General features: G+C 47.1%; 2 protein-coding genes across 3 annotated transcripts in view; one reads left to right on the top strand and one right to left on the bottom strand.

Moving 5' to 3' along the window:
• Positions 1 to 5,672: 5,672 nt before the first annotated feature.
• Bin1 (histone deacetylase complex subunit SAP18) lies at positions 5,673 to 7,729 on the bottom strand. The gene is made up of 3 exons (XM_084590754.1): positions 7,573 to 7,729; positions 7,329 to 7,435; positions 5,673 to 6,059 (listed from the first exon to the last, which is right to left on the bottom strand). The coding sequence occupies exons 1-3, from the start codon at positions 7,627 to 7,629 to the stop codon at positions 5,765 to 5,767; spliced, it is 459 nt and encodes a 152-aa protein (XP_084446880.1). The 5' UTR covers positions 7,630 to 7,729; the 3' UTR covers positions 5,673 to 5,764.
• A 192-nt stretch (positions 7,730 to 7,921) lies between these two features.
• LOC146207829 (alpha-taxilin-like) overlaps positions 7,922 to 26,008 on the top strand; it is a 29,133-nt gene continuing 11,046 nt past the window's right edge. Inside the window, exons 1-9 of one of the 2 annotated variants that reach the window (XM_084590675.1) lie at positions 7,922 to 8,396; positions 9,273 to 9,384; positions 9,463 to 9,680; positions 10,896 to 11,156; positions 12,837 to 12,948; positions 16,108 to 16,238; positions 18,128 to 18,247; positions 22,015 to 22,209; positions 25,694 to 25,813. In XM_084590675.1, the coding sequence (XP_084446801.1) occupies positions 8,313 to 8,396; positions 9,273 to 9,384; positions 9,463 to 9,680; positions 10,896 to 11,156; positions 12,837 to 12,948; positions 16,108 to 16,238; positions 18,128 to 18,247; positions 22,015 to 22,209; positions 25,694 to 25,813 (1,353 nt within the window). In that variant the 5' untranslated portion in view covers positions 7,922 to 8,312. Of the gene's footprint in view, positions 8,397 to 9,272; positions 9,681 to 10,895; positions 11,157 to 12,836; positions 12,949 to 16,107; positions 16,239 to 18,127; positions 18,248 to 22,014; positions 22,210 to 25,693; positions 25,814 to 26,008 lie in introns of both variants that reach the window. The other variant, XM_084590667.1, reaches the window with a different exon arrangement.

Here is a 26,008-nt window from a genome sequence, read left to right as displayed (position 1 = left end):
TCTATGTATAACTAGTAGCGAGGCAAGGAGTGCTGTGGCTGCAACGATATACAAGGTGTTGCACAATTAGACGCGCGCTGTAGAATGCTTCTCCCAGCTAAACCGCGGAATCCTTGCAGTTCAGATTTCGCACAGAAATCACATTTTGTCGCTAGTATTTTTTAATACTAAATTTGTTTGGGGTACTTGCCTGATTCGATCAGAAGAAGTAAAATATTCCCATCGCCTGCGGCGGCGGCGACGCCAGACAAACCGCTGCCCCAGCGATGGGACTGGTGGCGCCACCTCATGCTGCTTACAACAACTCAAACCTTCTGCCAGAAACGTTTGCCCCCTCTTTTCCTGCTACAGAGTTGTTGTAAGTAGCATGAGGTGGCGCCACCAGTCCCATCGCTGGGGCAGCGGTTTGTCTGGCGTCGCCGCCGCCGCAGGCGATGGGAATATTTTACTTCTTCTGATCGAATCAGGCAAGTACCCCAAACAAATTTAGTATTAAAAAATACTAGCGACAAAATGTGATTTCTGTGCGAAATCTGAACTGCAAGGATTCCGCGGTTTAGCTGGGAGAAGCATTCTACAGCGCGCGTCTAATTGTGCAACACCCTTTACTTGGTTGTGGGTGAGGTTAAGGCAGAGTGTACAACTGCCGCTCCGGCACCGGCTGCAACGGCATTCTTTACGCCAGCAGAAATGAAAGCATCCCTGGAGACTGCGTTGGTTCCACCTGCCGCTAGGCCACCTCCTATAGTATCCAACGTTGCACCCCCGGCGGTTGCTGCGGTAGGAGCGGGAGCTAGGCCGCGGTTGGTAGCTACCGCCTCGCGAGTTGACGGCGCGAGTTGGGGGCCCTGCTTTTGCGGCAGATGGGATGACGTCACTCCGGCTGTAGCGCTCCCTCACGGAGGGAGCGGGAGTCAGGCCGCGGTTAGTAGCTACCGCCTCGCAAGTTGACGGCGCGAGTTGGGGCCCCTGTTTTTGCAGCAGATGGGATGACGTCACTCCGGCTGTAGCGCTCCTTCACGGAGGGAGCGGGAATTAGGCCGCGTTTGGTAGCTACCGCCTCGCGAGTTGACGGCGCGAGTTGGGGCCCCGGTTTTTGCGGCAGATGGGATGACGTCACTCCGGCTGTAGCGCTCCCTCACGGAGGGAGCGGTAGTTAGGCCGCGTTTGGTAGCTACCGCCTCGCGAGTTGACGGCGCGAGTTAGGGTTAGGGCCCCTGTTTTTGCGCAGCTGTGCTTGGCGGCGCGCCAAAGGTCACGCTAAAGGTAAATGGTAGCTACCGCCTCGCTACGCGAAGGGCTGAAAGTGAAAGTAGTATTGCTTTCGCAATAAAATTCGGTCAGCTAGGCTGGCTTTACCGTGTGACAACCGGTTCACCGAACATCGCATTCCTTGCTCGACTGACAGCTATGCTGTGACGAAAAAAAAAAACCAACAAGGAGGATGAGGAAAAACTATTTTATCGAGGAAATCGAGGCACGCAGGCCTAGGGATGGGTCGCTCCGGAGCGATCTTCGGAGCCGCTCCTTACAAAGAGCGGGTGAGCCATTTGGCTCCGCAAAGTCAGGGCCGGATCCACCAGATCCGGAGCGGTCGGAGCCATCGAAGGGGTCGGACCGTCGGATCTTTCTGAGAGCTGGAGCTGGTTCTCTCGTTCAGTTAACCTTTCCGTCACAGGCGGGTGCGACTTCTGCGCCATCTATTAGTGATGCGAGAAAGCAACCTCCTGCCCTTTCTCGCAAGATTCGCAATAATGTCCTCGCCCTCGGCTGTCCTTTTTTCTTTTTTTTTTTTTAGCGGAGTGCGCCATTCTTTTGTAGAGCGAGTGAGGTGGTTCTTTTGCTTTTGTTTTATGGATGGAGACCTGCTAGATGGCTAGAACGGCGGTTCTTTTGAAAAGCCGGTTCTCTCTCGTTTAGTGAGCCTTGTCTGTCGGATCCGGGTGAGATTTTTCAAAACACAAAGCGAAAAAGCAACTATACCGTCCTTCCTTGTCAGTGTCACAACCAACCTATTGCCTTCGGATTTTCCCGCGGGTACCGCGGGACGCGGGAGCACTGTTGCTGATGCCCGCACTTTCTTTTTGTCTAGCAGTTTTGTGGTTTCATTTCATGCCGACGAGTGGGGACCGGTATTCGTACTCGTCCGCGTGTAAAGTGGTCCGCGGCAATATCCCTTTGGCTTTGTATGCGTAATATAGTGTGACGCCCGATACCACTGAAAGGGGGAGTAAAGAAGCCTTAATTGGCAAAGAATGGCGCCGTTCATTGTCATGCTGCTGTTCGAAGGATTTCTCACAACACTCATCGGTCGTGCATTGTTCGCTGGCGCAACACCATTTGAAGACGAAGTATTTCGTGTCTCAAAAAACAATCGAACGTGCAGTTTACTCTTTTGATGAACTAGCGCGTATACGACGACGACGAAGATAGAAGGAGACACAGAGAGCACTGACTACAACTATTATACATCTGATCGGAAGAGAAGTGAAGGACGTCAGTGGGAGGTAAGAAGAGGGAAATAATGACCGTATGCCCGTCGCTCTCGTCGCGCAACTGCCGTTCGCGCCGAAAACAAAAGAGCATCGCACCGACAGAAACACGACACTTGCCGTTCTACCACCCAATGCCTCCTTACTGACGGCGCGCGAACAAGGCGAGGCGCCGAGAAGCCAGCGTGCCGAAGCACAGTGAAAACAAAAAGAGAGAGAAAAAAAAAGAGAGAAAAATGATAGCTAGCGTTTGTCCTCTAGGGTTTTTTGTCGGGACAAATGTAACTTTCGTAGCACCTTCCTCAGTCATCTCAACAGGCAGAAACTGATGCTAAATGCCACCGCTTGCAGTGTCACGTGAGGGCCAAAACTGATTTTACTTCTTATTACTATGAATATATATATATATATATATATATATATATATATATATATATATATATATATATATATATATATATGTATAAGATCCGGTCCCTCCTGAGCGACCCACTCACCTCTAAAAATGTGAGCCAGTGAGCCGTTCAAATGTGAGCCGGCTCACTTTAGTGAGCGGAGCCGCTCCGATCCGCTCACTAAAGTGAGCCGTCTTGCCCATCTCTACGCAGGCCTCCTGGGTCTCCGCACGACCCCACTTGCAATCTAAACTTTTATTGATCCATGACGTAGGCGGCACGGCTGACGACGATCTCTGCCTAGCCGGGTCCGCTGACCGCAGCGAAGTCTCCCAGTCCTCCCAGGTTCGGAGAGGCACCGGCCCGGCGGGGGGAGGAGACGCCGGGTAGGAAAAAAGAATGTGGGTAAGATGGAAGCGCAAAGTGCATATGAGGGATACCGGCTTAAATTTTGAAAGTAGAGCTGATGTCGGCAGCCTTCGTGTTCAGCCGGCGACGCCAGATTTACTGTTCTCTGGTAGTGAGGGATGGGTGGGGTGACGGATAGATGAGGCGCTCAGCGCGGGAGTTTGCGGTGAACTCAGCAAACGAGTGCATACGCTCCTTCGAGAAATCCCCCACGAGATTCGTCTGTGCCCGGTTTCTAGACCCTCGGGCTAAGGAGTCGGCGGCATCGTTGCCGGGATTTTCCGAGTGCGCAGGCACCCATGCAGATGAGTTCAACCCGTCGGGGGAGGTTTGGGGTGGGCATGTGCAGTAGGCGGTGCACCGGGGAATGAACCCGGTCCCTGGCATAGTTTAAAATGGCAGTTTTAGACATAACTGGCATCTGTGTATGTCAGAGCAATAGCTATAGCGGTCTCCTCGAATTCCTCAGGGGTGGTCCTGAAGGAAGCTCGAAAGTTAGGGGGAAAATGTGGGGGTTGTGGACAACCGCCGTGGCTCCGTTCTCATCGCAGGCGGCGTCCACCCAAACTGCATCGGGCTCATTCTCGTACAATTTGTGGAGCGCTGCCCCGCGCGCCTTCCTGCGCCCTTGGTCTTGGTGGGGGTGCATGTTCCACGGTAATGGTTTGGCATAGATTGAAGTGGTAAATGTGGGTAGGGAGTGTTCTTATGGATGCATTCTTTGCGGGAATAGTGATGCCTAGGTTACCGAGTATGTGTAGTCCGGTAGTAAGCACAAGCACCCTTGACAGAAGGCCACTTTCAAGCGGACCCGCCGTTCACCACGTCAAGCTGGTTTAGTTTTAGTGCAGCCAGCAGGTGCTAAGGGCTGCGTAGCCAACCTAGGCTCCATGAGAGAAAAGTGATCGTCATAGAGCTATTAGGAGAAGCGCTCCTTGCAAGGGCATGGTGCACAGTTCAATGTATTGAACATCCACTGAGCGGAAACGCGAACAATGGTGCTATATTAGTGTATTTTGCATTGATGTTTCAATGCTTAAAGTTCGATATAAGCAATAATTTGCTATATCCGGGATAGGCTGTAAGCAAAGAAGTTAACATGATCACCCTAGACTGACTTCAAATAACAGGGGACTTTCACTGAACAAATTTCGTTGGCAACCAAGCCAAGTCTTAATTCACAAAGCCAATTACAGGACACAAGTGTTGCCATTAAGGGTGTGATGCAATAGCTCTCATCAGATCTCTCTGCGTACATGTGATTTGCAACTCATTTAATCACTCATCCCTTAATTTGTGCCTCTGTTACTTCACATGTACTTGCTAGCACTTTCAAATCGCAGGCTGCCACATTATTTGAAATAAATACCACCCAACATAGATATAAAGCTTCACTGTACAAATATTGCCTGCATGGTCTAGGAGCACCCCGTCTCTGGAACCAAGGGTCTTGGAGGGTTGAACTGCCACCTCAAATGAGCTGCCCAAACTGGAAGCTCCTGCCAATTCACGCCCTTCTCATGTGGTCTCGCAACATCACACAACCTGCCCACCAATTACTCCAGCCATGCCATCTACCAACTATCAACAGCCAGAGCCATGCTCATTGTTTTTTTGCATGCAGCGTTATGCTGCATTTTTTGCAGTGGTCCTTAACTGTAGATGTGAGTCAAGGCTACCTCCAAAAAATGCGTGCTTCGATTAGCCAGCATGCCACAGCCTGCAGAGGAGGTGGGGAAGGCGCGATGCGTCAGTGTCAGTATGCATGCCGCTAGAAGGGATTCGACTCCTCCCAACAGTACGTCGCTCGCTCGTCGGACACCCGAGACACTATTACAGCCTCATCCAGTAGTGCAGCCAGAGCTCGTTTCATCAATGCCGGCAACAACAAACGCCTGTAGGCGCCCTTTCTCCTTCTCTATCATGCGTGCTTTGTTTCCGCACCTTTCTCGCATTTTGTTCGCTTTGAGAATCTAAAGTCATCTTTAAATCTCAGTGCTTTTTGTGGGCTTCGTGGACGACCGTTTGACAAACACTGCTCTGGAGAATGGGGCCTTTGGTTCTATAGCGTTGAATTACATCTTTGAACAGAGTTACATGTAGGAAGGAAATCTTTATTAACTATGCCCACCATATTAAGTAAACCTTCTGCAATGTGTACATGTCCTCAGCTAGCTTCTTACTTCAGTCATAAAAAGTTCCTGTTCCAAAACATCTCCCCCTATTAAAGTGTGCATTTGTTGGTCATAGTTAAGGTAGGGAGATACCCTCCTGTATAGGTGAGCACCTAGCCACCTGTACATATGTAAGGCCCCTAGCCATCAGCCGTGGGGCAAAGCACTACAAGTAAAAGCAAAGGAACATGGTAAACCTTGCGGCTGATTGTGGCTTTCCTTTTATTGTTAGTTAGAAGGAAGGTGTTTCTTTCATACAGATGAACATGTTTAGAAGTTTTGAAGATCATATGAGCTAGAAACCAGACTGTCGGCCTCGCCTCGAAGGCGGCACTGGTCCGCCACGCATTGGTGGTGTTGAGATGGCTATGTCCAGATAGTCGCCAATCTGGAAGCGGCAAGCATTAAGCGTCTTGTTGTCGTCTGAGCCCTTTTGTCCTGAGCAGGTAGTGCCGATGTCTCGCATGCGATAGCCTGGACCACGCACATCCGGGAACACTAGCGCAAAGTCAAAGAATGTGCCCTTCCGCCGAGCGTCCCTGTTCACTTCCTTGACCAGACTCGTCAGCTCCTTCAATGTCGCATCCATCCTGAAAGCATACATGTATCGGTTTTAGCAGAAATGTAGCTCGCAAGACACGTTCCAAGCATGCCATGTGCTCTCCCATGCAAATTTCTGTCTTGTGTAATCTCTCCACAGCCATCATTAACCAATAAACAAAAGAAGAATTTATGCTATGCTATCCCAAGTTTAGTGAAAACTTCAGCAAAGTTGACAGGCGCTTTCTGCCGTGTTCGGCGCCTTTTAGGCAGCAGACGATTCGTCCACACACATGCACGCGTCCAAAACGGGGTTATGGAAGCTACCAGGAAATTAAAATAACCCGAACATTTCTTGTGTTAAAGTGGTTCTGCATTATTTCAATCTTCAGGTCGGGCCAAAGAGTAAACTCGGGAAACGCATGTGAGCGAAAAAGTGAGCGAAGCGACAAGGCGGCGCGGCGTAAGCGATCATGGTTCGCTCCGTCGCCTACTGGGGAAGACGCATGCACGCGACAGCGCGAACCGAGCGAAACGGCGACAACGCTCTGTGTAGGTTGTGTGGCTGGCATTTGGCTGGCATAGTGGCTTAGTACACCGCAAAACTATTGCCAAATCCAACAGTCATAACGATTGCAAGAATTAATGTTATTTTGCGACAACATGGCAAAGTAAAATGTATTTACAGCAAACCGTATCGAATGTGTGTGAACTTGCACTGTAATCGGCACGAATAGTCACGTGACGACGTGACCCCTTGTTTCTATTGTTGTTTCGGTTGCGATTAGACGTTCTTTGTATCCTTGGCTATCCACCATTGTTTGTACAAAGCGAAATGTTTACGCGGTAATGCACAATCACAATGCAACACAGCAAAATAAAGAAAGCATGCGAAATGAGCGGCAGTGACGTACGGTTACTTCCGGGCGAACGAGCGAAATTTTCTATTTCGGCAGATCCGAGCGACGAGCCAAGCGACACATGCATTTCTGTTCGCGCGAAGGCTTCGCGCGACGCGTGCCGCCGTCGCGTTCGCGTTCGCGTGAGTTTTCGCGTGCATGCGATTCAGCCTTCAAGGCTGAATCGCATGCAGACCCGTTCCTATTGTTCGACAGGTCCGCCGTTGAGAGTCGATCAATAGGAACCAGGCTAGCTGATCCGTTTGTGACAGATTTGTGACAGCCTTTGTGAAGCAATATTTCGTAATTCGGCGCCAAGATATAATAATTACGGTACAAGTCGAAAACCACATAGATTTCAAAGGCGAGCCAGATGCGCCGGTGCGCTGACCAAGACATGGAGTTGTCTGCAGAACTTACCAGGTATAAATCTGCAGCTCATTGGTGGGCACACTGCCCCTGGAATATTCACTCATGGAATGGTGCCTGTTGTTGTTCAGGAACACCCGAAGCAGCAACGGGCACGTCTGCGTAGAAGAAAACGAACATGAGACCACCTCAGCAGTTGTCTCATCACAGCCTAGAGCTAAACAAGTGCTCGATGCAGATATGCTAGGAGGTTGTTTTAAAATAGTTATTGCGGCTCCCTGGGCGTTCCACAAACCTTTTCTCTATCAATGGGCTTCTCATTTTCATTCTTTTCTTCGATTACGGACTCCATGGCGTAAACTACCGTGACTACAGCGAAACGCTGTTACAGCGTAAACAATGGCCGACAACTGCTACGCCGCTGTTGCCTCTTGCCTCTAGAAACTTCGCCAAATTTGTTTCACATCACGGCTTCACTGGCTTCCCAGTGTAGTTTTCGCTCAATGTTGAAACTAACAGACGTAAATTGAATGCACTAATATAAAAACAAAAATGTTTTTACTGTTAATTTTAAAGTTATATTAAATTTGTTGAAAAAATCGCATGAAAAATTGTATCTGGTTTGAGATCACGGACGAAGCAACGCCGCATCAGCCGTATTCGCTTCATGTGCTTGAAAGGCATGGCGGTGTTATGCTCGCTGTAGAGTCTATTTTTGTGCATTCACGCCGCTCGTTTTCCGCGCCTGACTAAGTGTGAAAATATTAAGTCCGTAATACAACCACGTATTTCGCTTATCGGTTCGCAGTGACACTTCTGCATTGTGTTTTTCTGTACTGTCTTTCTGTGCTAAACGCGAATTCCGTGACTTGGGAAGCAACGCGTCTGATAGTTCTCGTCGAGTAAACCAAGCGGTCAACAGAGCCTTCATATTTTTTCAGCAACTTTGTCCAGAAGCCTCGCCACGCAGCGCTCGTTCAAGAGAAAGTACTTCCGTGCCGCACTTTAACTTGCAACTTCGCCAATTATCTTGTAATGGAAACCGAAGTAGAAAGGGCCGACGAACTCATCGTCACCGAGGAAGCGCCAGAGGATGCAAAGGCTGTGGTTCCTAATTTGGTAAGGCGTTGCGTTTCGGAGAGCTCCGCTTGTGATGGTTAGCAGTATCACGACTCCTTTGGGAGTTTCACTACACCGTGGTGTTTCCCACTGCTTGCGAAGGGTCTTTCATTTCCGTTGGAGTCTCGGTGGTACGACCCCATGAACGCCACGGTTGTCTGGCCCTGTTATCGTATCAGCCACGTGACAGTTAATAATGTAGGCATATCTAAGTACGCGAAGTTTAAACGAACGCCGTTGTTTCTAACCTGCAGAAAGTTTTTCCGGAGCTTTGTAACACACCTAAAACGTCTAGAGACCGAGGGTATTGAAACAACTCTAGCGCATTTGGCTTCTTCCGCGTCCGCGGCTAGTCGTTGGTGCCGTTCTGTTTGCTTATTGCACAAAATAAAGCTTCTCATTTTCAGAAAGGGAGTTTGTTTCACCTCTCGTGTTTATATAAAAAAGACAGTCAAATGATGTGTACCAGCAGCTTCTTAAGTCAACTGTATCTGTGGCAAGGTCCCCATGCTTAAAAGATAAAAGCTTTATTGGTTGTCTTTCGCATTTGCAACATTTGCTTACTCGCGAGGGAAAACTATGCTAAGGAATGTATTCCGAGGTTCTGTCAATCTAATTAGTTCTAGTGCCGCATTTAAGTCTCTGCAGTGGTGTCAGGATTTTAAAGGCCAATGCATTAACAAAAACGATACTACAAGTGCATTGAAAGTGAGTTGCAGATAGGGCAGACAGTAGACAAGCAGTGTTTGAAAACATACTTCAAGATTCTTATAAGATCTTGCTTATAGTTTTTTTAATAATGCTGCTCAGGCAAGCTCCAAGCTGCAAAATTGAGATCTTTACGTTCATTCTTCCTGTGCCTATATTTGCTCACAGAGTACAGATGTTGAAGATGAGACCAAGCAGGAGCCTGAAGTCCTGGCTGCTGGTGACAGCCATCATGTTGAATGCAGTGAGGTCCCTTCGGAAATGGCAGTCATCACCAATGGTGAGCTCGAGCCTGTGGATCACGAGTCACTTCCTGCCAATGACTCTGAACCTACCTCCTGTCCTGCCATCCCCAAAGAGAAGCCAAAGGAAGACAAACCAGAGCCATCCACTGTGTTTAAGAGGGACCCAGGAGTCCTGAAGATGATGGACTCGTATGCTGGCAGAGCTAAGGATATGAAGGAGGCCATAATGGAGACACTGAACAGCAGACTAGGGAATGAGAATGGCCCGGCCGGAGCTGCTGCAAGCTCATTTGAAGAGGAAGCTGCCAGGAGGCTAAGTTTGCTCAAGCAGGTGTGTCAGGCATTGCTGTGCATGGAGTAGTGAGTGCTTTCTGCTTGCTTCTTGATATAAAGCTTGTGTATTTGTTGTTGGTGAGATACGTCCTGAAGTAGAAACATGGAAAGAATAACTGGGATAATATAAAAGCTTAAAAATGTTGGGGTTTCTGTGTGCCATGGGAACTTGGTTCTGGTGGCATGTCTAAAGTGTGCGTCTTTTATTTATTGCTTGCCAAGAAACAGTTCTTTCCTCATGTCAACGAATAGTTTACGAGGATTGTGCATTGTAGGGATGGCTTGTGCTTCAGGCATGGGTTGGTAAGCTCAAAAGTGCACCACTCTTCCTTGCTAGCATTCGCAGGTGTGATTGGGGGGGGGAACTGGTATACATGAGTGCGATTGCACGTTGCTCTTGAGTAAATGGGAAAGAAAATTTGTGAGTAACCATGAGTGCGATCATGAAAGAAAAAGTACATAGAAGCAGGAGGGATGCAGAAAGGAACAAACCGTGCCTCTAAATTGTTGTGGATCAGTGTGCATGCATTTGCTACTCCACGTGAGCATAATGCAGAACAGGAACTTCCAATGGTGTTGCACATTTTCAAGCCGTATAAGCATCCCTCACAGGACACAAGAGCATTGTTTGCTTTACAGTGCTCGGAGAGAGGTTCTTTCAGGTATGTGTGATCAGTGCCGATCAGGTTCCGACCAAGTTCTGCAAAAGGATGCGTGCAGTCATGCTGATTAGTGAATTTGGGCATGGAAGGTGAGGACATGGTTTATGGCTGGAGGAGGGATGGTAAGGTAGAAGTCTAGATGTAGAAAAGCTGTTCATTTCACTCAAGGCCTAGGCATTTGTACATCATGCTGTAGAGTTGCGTTGCTTGGCTGCCTTTGATACAGCCTGCCTTGCAGTCCTCCTATTTCCGTGTCTCTGGTTTTATTCCCAGTGCAGTAATCCAGATATTTTATATGGTTTTAAATTGCCACATGGTTTTGTTAGTAGAACATAACTGGTAAAACATGGGGCTGTTTTGTGCTTCTCTAGTGGCAGGGATGGTCACCTCTTCATGTGGATTGATCTGTGCAACCTGCATTTGTGCCTCTTTGTAATTTTACATTCCTGTGCTCTGTTACTGCTGATGCCCATCAAGAGCAGAGGCTGCGGATGCATGGAAAGAGACTTGAGGCGAGCTCTTTCTCTCTCTACTCCTTGTTTCTATGGCAGGTAATTCAAAAGAATGCAGTAGAAGCGGCCCAGTCATCCAAGCCCCCGGAGCAAACAAGTACCCCTCCGTCCTCGTCGTCTCCTGTTCCACGCAAGGAACCCTGTGCTTCTCGCAAAAGTCCGTCCCCAATGCCAGAGAGGACCCGTTGTGAAAAGTCACCGTCACCAGCCGCAGCATCTCCCAAGTGCTGCACTCCGCCCGAATGTGTCGCTGCTCGGTGTGAGAAGGCAGCAGAACCAGCAACAGCCGCCGACAACACCGTGAGTGGAAAAAAAAAAAAAAAAAAAAAAGGACTAGAACATCAGTCAGATGCATTGTCGTGCCACTGCCACTGGCATTGCTGAAATTTGTTACCATATTGCACCACCACTGCTAGCCCAGATCTGTCATAAAAACCACATGGTATTGTTTTTCCCTGTGACTTGTACTCATCTTTCATGTTGAAAAAAAGAAAGTCAGACTATTGAGTAGTTCTGGTTAGTGTTTTGTCATGAAAACTAACTTGGATCAGATTAGATCAGTTCGACTGGCCAGTGGCAGTAGTTGCATAACTTGCCATGACCGGAACAGACGATACTCAAGAGTTGGAAAGTTTAGAACCTTGGCTATGTGTATGTGTGATTACCTGTATATACTAACCCCACCCTAGATGTTAAGGCAGGTGATTCCAGCTTATGGGTAGTACATTAAAATCTCATTATTTTGCATTTCGAGGGACCAGAAAAAAAAAAAAAAACATGTTCAAATAAACTGGAAGTTTAAATTGTAGAGTACACCTGAAAGAAAAAAAGCTGATGAAAATCATTTGTATCACAGTTTATCTAATGAATACCTGCGAAACCATTAAGGGGAAATCCAGTGTGAAAAGTGACTTTTTTTCTTCCACTTTCAAGTTCCTTGCTTTGCACTCACTGTTGGGAATGTTGAAGAATTGCTCCAAAATCAGGGGGACCCTAAAACTCCGCTGTTAAGGGTATGCTTCGACAGCATTGATTGTTATCAGCAGTAGTTCCATTTGCCCACTCAGCAACTGTTTCATTTACTGTTTCATTTTTCACAATTGCTGTCGTTATGCGACTGTTACGGGGTGAGCGCTTTCCATAGTGTGCAATGGATCTGCTTCTGGCTACATATCAGTAGGGAGAATGTCATATCCACACACAACCAACTTCAGCTGCCTACTGTCGCCTTGTCTGCCATGAATGGGTCTCGACAGATGTTGTGGCATGTGACGTTACACCCTACGGCCTCCAATCAGCGACCTTCGCTCGAACTGGTACATGTTAAGATTATTTGGCTATGAACGGTGCCGACAGTGACACTGGGTTTTCTGCGTAAAATTGTAAAGGTCTCTGTTACTCTGCAAAAAAGTAGCAGAGTGCAGTAACGGTGGTGCCTCTGCTCAGTTGGCCCCATTGTGTTTTGACGATGCTTTACTGCACAGTCAACGTGGTGAAGTGTGCCATGTGGTGAAACTGCGCGTGACCAGTGCACCGGAAGCAGCGTATGGTTGCATGTAAAAGATATATGTGTAGGCGTTAGAACAACACATTAAATGGGTGTTTTATAGTTTATAGCTCATTCGAAGAAAAGTTAGGCCGGTATCTGCAGCTTCTTCTGGGATAACTTGTAGAGCTGCAAATGGAAGGGTGTCAGCAAGCGTCTTGGCATAAAATGAAATCAGAAGTGCATTGACTGATGCATTTGGTAGATTTGCTTAATTCATTGCTGAAGTGTTAGCTGAGTAGATCTTTCACTCAGTCTCCTTGGCCAAAGTCTGCAATTTCTCCAAAAACACAATCCTGGAAACTGGGACCCCTACTTTACAGGTGCTCTTGGAGACCACTAGAGAGTGACTTAGCTGAGAGGAGTCTCTTTTTAGCCCATTGTAAGTTCATCTACATGGCCTATGTGTGGTGATTCTGGTATTGTTGCTCCAGGGCCAGGCCAGGACGCCATGCTGTGCCATGAGGCGGTCACCACTGCGCAAGATGGGTGCCCAAGAAGCCAACTGTGCGGCCGCTGCAAAGCGAAAAGGAGAGCGGGCAGTTGGTGAGCTCAGGCTCTTAAAGGGCAAAATTGCTTTTAGAGAGGAATTAAATTACGCTACTGATTACATTGCTGAAAATCACAAAAATTGATTAAATTGTATTGCTAATTCTGCCAGATAGTAATGACATTGCATTGCAATTACTTCCACAGAGTAATGCAATTACTTTTAAATTAGTTCCTTGTTTTCACCAACACAAAGCTAACTAAGCCTACTAAACAAAACAACCGCTCTTCAGACGTGATCCATACATTCTTTTGTCTTCCCGTCAGATTATTCCCCAGGCAACTGTTCCCCCCCCCCCCCCCTCTTCCTACATCACACATCATTACAAAGATAAGACAATAGCAACAAAACAAAAACAGAAGCATGGCTGAACGCTAGGCCCTTTCATTGCGCTCAAGGCAGAAATGAGTGGCAAACCCAACGTCTTACTTGGTGGCTGAATCTGTCTCCACCGTTTGAAGCCCCCGAAGCAAGTTATTTATTGGCTCCGTGGTCCCAGGAAAGGACCTTGGCATCTTACGCTCAGTAACATTTGTGCAATCAATCTTTCCATCATGCTATCCCCTTCCCACCCCTCCTTTGCCCTGTAGCGGCGAGTATAATTGGGCGCCACTGTGCCCAGCCGACGCCACAGAGACTGCCACTACGCGCTTCGAAATAGTTTTGAACTCTGCCAGTCTTGCGCCATCTGTTCGTTCAGCGGCACCTTGACATTTTACATCTTGCGGCTTGGGGAATGGTTGCGAGTACCCATAGGAGAGCCGCAGTGAATTATCCGGCTCTACGGGACACTACAGGTATCAGACGCTAAGTTATATTGGCTTCTGTCTATTTTTTGCAATTCATTGCGTTGCCCCAGGCTTGCTGCGCATTTTCCCTGCTTTCATGGCTACCGTGTTGTCTGTTGAAAGAGCAATGTGTTGCAAAATTTCCCCCTTCAAGTAATTCATTGCATTTATAAATTACCAGATGAGAAAAGTAATTAAATTACAGTAATTTTATTACCACAATTCAATTATACTCCCACGTCTTCTCAGGCTGTTTGAATGTCAACATCTGCGTTGTGGTCATTCAGCAGAGGCAGATATTTGCAGGCAGATGCATGCTGTTTTGAGGGCACTTTTTTCCTTGTTGCGCTTCTTTTTCTGCCTTTTGTGTAGATTCGTAGGCATATTGTTATTCTTGGGTGCTCATTTCGATGAGTCATGTCCCTTATGCACCAGGCATAAAGGTCACAGGTCATTTTGTTCAGTGAGGTGGAGACAGTAAATTTTTCATAGCGTGTAAGTGGAACTCGCCTTTACTTGGCAAATAATTTGTAAAGAAACTTCTTCTCGGCTCCCATTACAGTTCTTTTCTGTAGCTGAGTGGGGGTTACGACATATCGGCTTGAGGTATTGTGAGGAATACAAAAACTAGATCATAATTGTTGCTTTATTATTGTAATTCACTCCAATGCTAGCCTAGCTCCATAAGCCGGAATGACAGTAAGAAAACATTTAATGTGGTGGTGTGCATTTGACATCACAGCCGCTTTCCAGTTCTGAAAATGGACATACATGGGAGGAGAAGTTCAACTTCACTGATGATTGTTGAATTTCATGTGATGATCCATATCTGCTAAAGCTTCAAAGCAGAAAAGTGTTGCTGAAAATTGAATTCTGTGCCTCTAGCGGTTTTCTTTTTTTTTTGCCAATGAATGCCAGTGAGGTTGCAATGAAAGGTTCCAAGTTTTATTTTTGCAGTCTTGTTTAGAATGATGAGAGCCATGTGGTGTTTCACTGGGCTTACGAGTCTTCAATGCCTTAATTTGCTGACAGGTGGTTCAGTGAGTGTGTTCAAATATATAATGCTACATAAGCGCAATAACTAATCAGTCTTTTTTTTGTAGCTTATTTACTGGAACAGGCATACTAATGAGGCCCTAAAATGCAGCGTGTTGCTGAACCACTGCGTCACATGTACTATGTATGAAGTGCTGTTTCTGCAACTGTGTGTAAATCAGCTTACTACCATTCCTGCATTGGCATTGAATTTATTGCTTTGTTTTGCCTGTTACATCATGCAAAATATGATTGGTGGTAGTCTAATAAAAAAAAAAAAGGTGAAAGGGAAGACGCTAGCATTCATAGAAGCCCAGACTCATTTTGCCTGTGTCATGTTTAGCAATATGTCTATGTATATGCGTGGTGTTTTATTTCACGTATTGCTGGTGTTGTTCGTCTACTTTCTTTTTCTAAAATGGTTAGTCCAGTATAAACTCTTATAGCCATAGAAGTGCAGCTGTGTGATGAAAAATGCGAAGGCAGTGGTAACAGCTGTACTCCCACTTTCGTTCCTATAGTTGGGTTAGTAATACATGCATGCAAAATGTCATTAGTAAATATTTTTCAAAGTTTAACGGGCCGCTTCTATCTTGCAAGCGACACGGCACATCGCGTGACTCGTACATGAAGGGAAACTCATTCTGCAGAAAATCGTTCTATTAATCGTCCTCTGAAAACTTGATGGTTTCTTCTGCTTTCTGCTCTTTTTGACATGCTCACAAAAAGCGTACAGCACGGCCCCGGGTATTCAATAACCGGGCAACCTGTGCAGCTTAGCGAGCTAAACCACGACGCCATAGCCAATGTCCTGGCAAGTAGACTTTGCAGGTTTGGGCTTTTTTTTTTTTTTTTTTTTTTCCCCGGCTTGTTCTTGAAAACTGCCGGAATCGTCCTTTAAGAGGGAGGGTAAAAGTGTATTTGTGCGGCTTTGCTGCTAGCTGTTGTGGAAAATGGTAGGGGTAACATTAAGAGATAGGAAGCGTGCAGAGTGGGTCAGAGAAATAACTCAAGTTACTGACATTCTAGCGGGAATTGAAATGGGCATGGGCAGGACATGTAGTTCGACTCACCAATGGTCGCTTAGGGTAACAAACTGGATTCCAAGAGAAGGAAAGCATAGCAGGGGGCGGCAGAACGTTAAGTGGGCGGATGAGGTTAAGAAGTTTGCAGGGGTGAAGTGGATTCAGCTTGCACAGAACCGGGTTAATTGGAGAAATATGGGAGAGGCCTTTGTCCTGTAGTGGGTTATAGTCAGGCTGATGATGATGATGATGATGCTGTGGAAAAAAAAAAAGTCAGATTTTTGTTTCTCATGGGGTGTCCATGCAGAGAACGTGCTAAAGATTCTGGAGCCCCATGAAACGGCCGAAGAGAAACTGGGCGCCCTGTTCCAGCACTACCTGGGCTTCCAGGAGGGCACCTGGCAGCTGCAGGCAGCTGTACAGAAGGCTGAACGGCAGGTCAGTGAACTGTGTTTCTTTTTTCTTTCTTGTTGCTTTTTTTCTTTTCTTTTTTTGTTTGTGCACGTTGGTCTTGCGCTGAACTCTGTCTTCCATGGTGCCACCACTGGGCACCAGGATTCCTGTTGACCTGAAAGATTAAATTTTGCACCATGCAGCCCTGCTTTTGTTGGCTGGTAGGGTGTGGTGTGACATGCCTGTCAGTGTCCAACGCTTGCTTGCAAAGGACTGCTGAGAAAAGTAGTGTCGAGACAACAGGTCCAGCAAATTTTGACATATAGGGCAGAAATGCAAATGTGAACACGAATATAAAAGGCACAAAGCATATCATCCAGTCTGTCTATGGTGGCATGCATTGCAATGGCTTCACAAGAAGCATGCATCATGTGATAGTTGCTAATGGTGCAGTAGGTTTTGTAAGCCTGTGCAAATATTCAATAACTTCGATGTTTGGTATTCAAACTCTCAAAGTATTTACCTCAAATTAGCGTTTACGGAATGCTTGCTTAGTGTGGCTTCAGTTTAACGCACCTTCTCCAGGATTGAACTGTGGCCACAAAGCCCCTCCTGGCACCTGCCTGCCGGTACAGGTCTACACGACAGTACAGCAGATGCAAGCATGCATGAGCGTGGCTTCCGGGTCTGTACCTGCCAGATGTCTGTGCCCGCACAACACTGCGCACGTGCTGGAACCGGCATGGTGGCGTGCACCAGTTTTGAGGACGTGAGGTGCTCCCTCGAATTCTGTGGAACAACTCTCAGCTGCCAGCTAGACTAGACGGAGGTAGCACGAGGAACGTGGAGAAGGTCGCCAATTTGACACCTGCCGTGGGGTGGCTCTGGGTGTGCTGGGACGCGGTACGTACGTCTAGCAGGGGTTCATGGAGTTGCTGCTCTCTAAGGCACCTGTAAGGCGCCCCGCGTACTATGCAATATCAGTGCATGTTAAAGCTTCAGTACATGCTTCTCATTTTTTATGTAAAGCCTAATTTCACTGCTTAAAGGAATCAACCGTGCAGCAGAATTTCGAAAACCAGCAATTGGAGGTCTCAGAATTGCGTCCGTTATTCGACAAATATGTATGTTGGTCAACTCCCTCAGTTTTTACAAAGGGTTGGCACAACTTCAGTGAGCGACAAAGCTTCGTTACATGCTTTCCATTTTTGACGTGACAGCCTTGAGTGTTTGGAAAATGCTTGGTTTTGAAAAAATGCTTATTGTGCTGATGAATTTTTCTGCGAGCAAGAAGCGCTTGAAATGTTTGTGGATTCGCTTTGAACCAGAAAACTACTATTTGCACAAGCTTGAAATTTCGTGCTACTATAGCCACTCTGTTTATTGCCATTGCTGTGTGAAAACTTTCACACAGGGCCATTGCTTTATTGGGGGAGGGATTGACACTGCGAGACAAGTGCAGGTGTTAGAGGTGGCCTTATGCATTTCAGGGCTGAGCTGACTGTGTTGCTTTTGATGCTACCCCTTTTGATGGTATTTGGAAGCATTCAGGATGGCAGTGTTGAATCACAGCTGCAGGCTCTTGCAAATACCATCCAGGATTGACAAGTTATTCCTCTCCAATACCTTTGCTGTGCATGATTAATGCATGATTAGTGCATGATTAATTGAACGGTGTGCTTTGAAATTTTGTGTGTGACCTTCATAGTGCACAACTTAATACCTGTCTGCAACTCTAGTTAGGTAGAAAATTATAATTTCTTTTTTTTGTTCTCTGTAACTTCAGTGTTCTAAAATCTTTTGTGGGCACCAGGACATAGGAAAGTCTTTGGCAGCTGTGTTGGGGACAGAATGTCAGTGTTACCTCTGGTGCCCAGGTGTGCTTTGCAGTTTTGTCCGCGAGAGGTGCATGCGGTGGTCCATTATCTCCCCAGGTGCGGCAGCTCTCCCGGGAGAAGGAGCAGCTCCAGTCTGAGTGCAACCGTGCCTTGCTGGCCAAGAGCAAGCTCGAGAGCCTCTGCCGTGAGCTCCAGAAGCAGTCCAGGACCATCAAGGTAGCGTAGGTGGCGCACTGCATGCCCCAAAAATGTTATCTTGCTTGGTGGTGACTGCTGAGACCACATGAGCGAGGAAGTCCTTACATGAGTATTGTGGGGCTAATTTGTTAAAGTATTGCTGTTATACCAGATGTGTGTGGTCCCCTTGGACGAGTGCAAGCCGACGGCGCAGTCGGCATGCAGTGCGCTCCTGTGCTTCTGCTTCAACGGAAGCAAAGCACAAGTTATACGCTATATTATACACAAGTTATATTGTATAGAACACTGTTTTACACAACACTGCTCTAATTCCCCAGACCTCATTACAACCCGTAGCCCAGCCGCAGCACCTGAGAACTGGGCAGCGGTGTCGTGCGCCCGGTGCTCAGGCTACTGACGCATTCGTGGTGGAGCTAGGCATGCTCGCTGGCCGCACAGCCAACCAAAAAATTAAAGCGCACTCGACATATATTACAAAGGAGGATAAGAGATGGGCGAAGTGCATCTCAATGACATAGATTGCACGTTGATGGCGAAATGCTCATTGCCACCAGCACTGACCGGCAGTGACGAAGAACCGTGCCTAACCAGACCCTGCCTACTCAGAAGTGTCGGCGCCGCACATGTGGGCGCCGGACTCTTTTGGACCTTTGTCTCGAGCAAGTATACAAGGTGCACGTGCTTACAGCCGCGGTCCCCCGGCCAATGCCCGTGAACCTGGAGGGGGAAACTTATGCACCTGCAGCTGCCCGAGTCAATGGTGGTCTCTCCGTTCGCTTCCCGCCTGCGTCCTCATGTTGTTGAAACGCCCAAATGCAGTAAAACCTTGATAATTCGAACTCGGTTAATCGAAAAGTTTTTTGTGGTCCCGTATTTTCCAATGTAAATTGACATAATTCAAACCGGCAGCCTGTGCTGGCCCAGTTAATGTGGCAGTGTCCTGTCCATGTCTTGCTGCAAACCCTGCAAAACAGCGGCCCTGCGGAGCCGCGAGGCAAAGCCACATAGTGATGGCAATGATTTATAGGCGACGTGCCCGAGCCAGCGCACTCTAGGCACAAACGTCGGTCCATCTTGCGGCCCGCGGTCCACTGAAAAGCGCGCCTGTAGAGAGAAAGACGTGCTTCACTGCAGCATGGCGGGCATACAGTTTTTTGTCACGTGATCTCGCCATCGCACAGCGGGTTTCACCCTCACTGCGTCAGCGGCAGAACCTGTTCCGTGCCGCGACTGCTCTTCCCTTGTGCCTCCGACGCTGCAAGTACACGCTACGCAGGTCTCTCCTGCACCATTTCTTTGTGTTGTGTGCGGCGGTTCGGGGTTGGCTATTGCGCCGTTGTTCCTGTGGGCTGTGCATAAGTGCTAGCTTTGTGACCGTACTAGTGAACGAAATGCCGAAGTACAAGACTAACACTGCAGCAGAAGTTCTGCTTGATCCAAGAAGCAGGCAATAACGCTTGTTCCAAGACAGAGTTGGCTAAAAGGCATGGTGTGACCCTCTAGACGTTGTCCACAATACTGAGCAACAAGTTGAAGATACTAGAGGCCTATGGCAAGACACATTCTTCGAAGCAGTTATGAGTGCGGGCTCTGCATATCAAGATATGGGATCTGCCCTGCTTCGCTGGCTGCAGAAAGCAAATGCAGCCCATCTTCCTGTCAGTGGAACGATACTGCGGGAGAAGGCCAACGACCTGGCTCTGCAACTTGGGCACGAAGAATTCAAGTGTAGCAATGGATGGTTTAGCCGTTTTAAAGAATGCAATCATTTGACATTTCTGACCGTCTGTAGTGAAAGTGGCAGTGCTAACGGGACCGTTGTCAAGAATTGGAAGAAGCACACTTTGGCGCCATTGCTTAGAGAATACGGTGCAGATGACGTCTACAACCTTGACGAGGCTGCACCTTTTTATAAGATGCTGCCAACAAAAACGTTCGCAGTGAAGGACACTGCAATCAAGGGTAGAAAACAGGCCAAGGACAGGATTACTGTGCTGTTCGGCGCAAACATGTGCAGTAAACATAAGCTGCTGCTACTGGTTGTCGGGAAGAGGGGGAAGCCTCACTGCTCCAAAGGAAGATTTATTGGTACTACTTGCTGAAGCGTGTGCTTCTTTGCTACGACAATGGCAAGGAATGCTCCATCGACCTCCTCGGAGCCACATGCCTCGCAGTGTACGCTTGGAAACAAGTGGAGCCCATATTGATCAGGCGATGTTTTGAACACGCTGGTTTTTTCAGTGAAAACATTGTTCATACCAATGCAGACTACCAATGTACACTTGACAAAGAAGGAGCAGATTATTGCGACCGCATCAATTCACTCTTCGCAGAAGATGGTGAGTCCATCGCAGTTGGCTTTATCAAGTATCTGAGCTTTGGGAGCGGTGAGCAGACAGGCTACTCGGATTTGGAGGGTGAGGTTACTGCTGTGGCGAACATACGAGATGATAATGACGACGACAGTGACGAGTCTTTCCGAGCATCTGCTCTCAGGGAAATTATTGCATCGTGGAGCTTTATCCGCAGTTTTTGTTGAGTGCCATGGTGGAAGTTCTGAAATGTTTCACCTAGCTGTGCAACCCAAGAACATGACCTTTGGAGCCGTGAACTATCGGACACTGCAAACCAGCATCTGTGATTAATTGAAAATTTCTAAGTAAAGGTAGTGCGTTCCTGCAATTAATTTTTTGCCTAAGTCGTATTTCTTAGTGTGTTCGGTTAATTCGAAAACCCACTTAAAAGATTTCTCACGGTCCCGATGAGTTCGAATTAACGAGGTTTTGCTGTACATCACTGGGAAGTGATCCAATGGGGAATACCAAACTGACACAGAAAGAATAAAAGGGAGGGGTGAATGACAGCAGTTCTCGGAGCAGTGTCCTTTCGGAGTGGTCAACAACATGATTTCCATCTTCTCAGCAGAAGTGCAGGTGTGCAGTGTGTGCTGGCTGTGCAGTCTGCTTGCTCTAGCCCGAGCCCGTGGCATGTGGTCAGGCGCAACTAGTCTTAACAGCAGACCTTTCAAAAGTAATCCCATATAGTATACGGTAAATGAATGGGAAATCACCTTGAAAATCTTTACGATAACCACCCGTTACTAGAAGACATAAAAGCGTGAAAACATTTTGCGATTATGCTGACAGCACGAATGCAGCAGCAGATGTCACAACCTCAGATGTCACAACCTCAGATGTCACAACCTCAGATGTCACAACCTCAGATGTCACAACCTCAGATGTCACAACCTCATGTGGTGTGGTGTTCTACCAGATTCTGCCATACATTGTCACGTTTCTGCTAACGTTTTGCCTTCATCAAGACGTAGCCTCCGGCTGCATTTCGATGGAGGCGAAAGAAGCGTCCATGTGCTGTGGGATGTCAGTACACATCAAAGATCCCCAGGTGTTCCCTTCAAAACCAAATCAAACCAATCATTAATTACATGTGACAAGCACACTTTTCTTTTCCTGTTTGCTCATTCTTCTTGACGTATAATATCCAGAAGTCATTTTTTCCTTTAGTAGAGAAATAACAAATGACTTCATCTTTTTGAGCAAACCAATCATTCAAATGAGTGATAATTTATTGAATGCTAAGACTTTGTTCCTTTTCATATTGAGCGACCCTGTACTTTCAGCAATGTCCCCCCATCTTTTTAATATCATTATTATCCTCAGTTTGCATACGGTAAGTGGCCATTACAGTGGTACAACTATTCGGCTAAGCATGCCTGGGAATGGCAGTAGGCGCGGTCATTGACCTCTTCATGTTGGTGCCTGCAGGATGAGTGCCTGATGCGCATCCGAGACGAAGAGGAGAAACGCCGTGAGGTGGCGTCCAAGTTTCAAACGACGCTGCTGGACATCACGGCGGTCCTTGAAGAGAACCAGTCACGCAGCCTGCAGCTCAAAGAGGAAAATACACAGCTTGCCGAGAGGCTGAAGGCCCTCATCGACCACTACGACGTCTGGGAGAAGGTCAGTGCCTCCGATATCCACATGTGATTAAAATCGGCGACCACCAAAAAGCTCTCTTCACTAGGACATACTTGAATCACCGCCGAAAGCCCGCCTGCACCCTGTGGATAACTAAATTTTTTCTTTTGCGTTGTTTCTTTTTCAAGAGGCGGACGACAGCTATAATGTCAAAGTTCAGTTCAGGTCATATAAGGCATAGTAAAGCTGTGATGCAATCGCTGCTTTAACATTTTAATTCATTCCAACTACTACACCAGACTGCACAAATGCTATTAACAAATAGGCGAGCAGTAAATATTGTAGTGTTATTTTTTTTATTGCTCACACTAAGGTGCCTCGATGCCTTTTACCTCCGCTTTCAGGGTGGAGACACTGCTCTCTTCGGCGGCATGTTGTGTCCCACTCGCTCGTTCGGAAGTATTAAGCGCAATGGGGCGGCGGCTGATTTCGATGATAAAACTACCGCTATCATGCGAATTTCCGAAAAATTGGTGTTCTACCAAGACAGGATGGTATCGGAGAGTGTTGCAACTTTGAAATGAAGTTAGTTGTGTTAAATTCTGTCATATTTTGTTGGTCATCTGCCCAGAAGCTGGTTGTCTTGAGCACAGTCTTTACATTCTTATGTGTGTAGCATACCCTGTCGCAGTTTGCTCACTTGTGGTAGTCAAAATTTCGATTCCTTGGGACTTTGCGTAAACGCCTTTTTGTAGTGTAACAAAAGTAGTCAGTACGTAAGGGAGTGACTGGAGCTCTCTCTAGGTTTGAGACTAGTTTGAGATAGTGACGGGGATGTTATGGAGATCCTGTGTATAGCATGCATGTTGGAATATCCGAATAGCAGTAATATATTATATAAGCCTTTTATTTATCAAATGTCGCTGGTCAGGGTCGCTTGAAATGTCAGGGTGTTTCTAAAGTCACTTTGGGACGTTAAACCCCACAAACCAAACCAAACCTACTTATGAAATGTGTGCGATGGTCATCTGTGGCTAGGTGCAGTGTAATTTCAGCTGATGTTTCGCTTTTTTTCTGCTCTCCAGCATGCCTACACAAACGAAACTCCTCGTTCCGAACTACACTTTCTGCACAATGCTATCAGCAGTCTCCTGTTTTGTCCACAAGACCTGAGTCACATGTCCTGATGAGTAGGCTCGAAAACGTGTCATGCTGTTGCAGCTGTCAAGCTGTGCCACAGGCGAGTTGGGAAATTGTTGGTAGAGATGTTCCCGCGAATTTGTCGTTTCCCATCTCTTTGTTTGTCATATTTTCGTCATTACCAGTGCTCTGCGAACTTGCGCTTTTAGCTGAAATGACGGCTCCAAGGGGAGGTGAGGATCTAACCTGCTAGGCAACACCTAAATTTACCGAGGCTTTCTTCAGTAACCTGACGAAGAAGGCGTTTCCCGGTAAAATGGACGCATTAAATAGAGGCTTTCGCTATGAAATGTGTATCTGAAGCTCTCGTCGTTGCATTTTGTGCAGTTCATAAAGGCACTCAAACTACCACCCCCTCCCACCGGCTCCCTTTGATTTTTTTCACCCTACCTCACTAAGTTTATTCTAACGATGACAGTAGGCAAAAGTAATCCACTTAGCCATTTCAGTATAAAAGAGATGGCGGAAGGCAAGAAAAAGGGCTTCCTTTTGTTGACGTCACTGGCCATCGGCATGAGCAAAATTCGTCACACATGTGTCTGCACTGAAATCTTGGGATTTCTCTATTTTTCTTGCTCATCTAGATGACTTCAGCGGCAATGAAAGCTTGTCTGTCACCTTCCTGGATACTTTCTTTCTGTGCGCTAAATGATTATAACTTGGTTTTTCGTCCACCCCACGCACATTTGCCTCGTCCGACAATTATAGAGCGAGAGCGGATGGTTCCGCACAAGCTACATAGGCGGCAAGGTTTCCTGCTTTCTTCTGATTGTTGCAGTAATTGAGCACGGTCGGGGCGACAGTATTCAGAAAATGTAGTAATCAAGGGCTTATTTTGCCAGGTTACTTGGTAACCCGGTCACCTTCAGTGGTTCTCTTCATTATTAGTTATGTTTACATGGACTCTGCAAAATTCAAGTCTGGTCTCCCTTTTAGAGGGAAAATGCAAAAACGCAGATGAAGAGAGGACAAAACTAGTCACGTGTTTCCTTCTAAAGACTAGCGTTTTTTCTCGAGTAACCAACTCCGCCTGCATTCTGTCTGGTTCATGTACACCAGGCTATTTCAAAAAGAAAATTAACGCTTTATTTAAATTTATCCTAGAAAAGGCAACATAGCAACTACAATCCAGCAAGCCGTCATACCACCAATTCACGACCAAGCATCCCCATTCGGAGGAGACCCAACAGTCTGCAAGATATTGTTTCGAACAGGCGACTAGAAGAACTTGAAAAAATGTCACCTCCTGGATTCAGAATTGTTCTCAGCTGTCGACACCGGAGAAGGATGGCTTGGAAGAAAAAATTGCATTTGCTGCATTGGATATGCCTCAGATATCATACTGTAATAAGGTAGAGGGAAAGGATATGAATGAATGGTGGAAAAGTGGCTTTAAACTGCACATAGTTACATCTGTAGGCTAGATCACCCTCCGCGCTGTTGGTGCATTGGAGAAACACAATCGCGGTGTTGCAAACAGTCCTCGTGCCTGAAAAACAAATGCAGCTTGTTTGTACGGAATGTACAGGGTCGTCCACTTCTACCTAGAACACGGTCACTGCTTTTAAAGCAACATTGTATCTGACACAGGCAGATATCGATGCAAAGCGATGCAAGCACACAGAGACACGGATGTGCTGCTTCACATGGCCAGCCACTTTAGATTACTGCGTGGCCGGGTCAGATGCAATGTTGCTTTAAAAGCAGTGACCGTGTTCTAGCTAGAAGTGGACGAGGCTGTACCTAGCCAACTACAACCGTTGCATCATGTAAAGATCACTCTTGAAAACCTAATGTGCCGCCGGGAGGGGAAAACGGCGCTGTGGTGTGGTATAAAGGGTGTCCTCACCCTGAGCACAGAGGTGAAAGACATTGAGGCACCCTAGCTCACACGATCTGAAGTCAAGGTTGATGAAAGCACCTTTCCCTGTGGCTTCAGTGCAGCCAACTTCACTCCTGGCGACACTGAACAAGCAGCGTGCTGTCACCCAATGGGTCGCACATTGCTGCATGAAGTGTGCTGCAAGCATCAGTGTACTCATCCTGCTTTAACATAGTTTTTTTTTTTCTTTATGGTGAGGTGGTCTATCCAGACACTGCTGCGTAAACAGCAGCGCGACAGTGGTTCTAGGCAGAGTTTTAACAGAACTACACATTGCTGGCATGATCATACCGCACGTGACAAAAGGTCTTGGAAGGTTTGGAGTAGTCCAAAGCATCATTTCAAGGCATACCCTTAAGTGTAAATTTTTAAGTAGCGCAGCAGAGTTTGTTGTGCAAGAGGTGGTGTGTCACGTGTCACTGACGTGCTTTTCAAATCCTGCAGAATGTGGACAACGTGCTGCAGCAAAAGGAGCTTCAGGTGCAGGTGGCCACGACGCACCTGGCCAGGGCCCAGGCTCAGCTTCAGCAGGAGAGGCAGGCATTCATGGCCGAGAAGCAGATGGTGAGCATCGCCATTCTGTGCTGCTGTCTCGAATGCTCGCTTGTGCATGGCACTGTGCGTCTCTGCTCAAGAAGTGCCGTGAACGAACAACCCTGTTCTCACTGTTTGCTGTCTTGTCATCCTTTGTAACTTAGAGGGATAAATATGTGTTGAGTCATCGAGAATGAGGTGCCACTGTTGGCCAGCGTCCTTGTG

Source organism: Amblyomma maculatum, chromosome 1 (genome assembly GCF_055883805.1).
Source record: "Amblyomma maculatum isolate TAMU_Amacu chromosome 1, ASM5588380v1, whole genome shotgun sequence".
Taxonomy (NCBI): Eukaryota; Metazoa; Arthropoda; class Arachnida; order Ixodida; family Ixodidae; genus Amblyomma; species Amblyomma maculatum.
The sequence above is the reverse complement of the archived record's forward strand: the minus strand, read 5'-3'. Positions and strand labels throughout refer to the sequence as shown.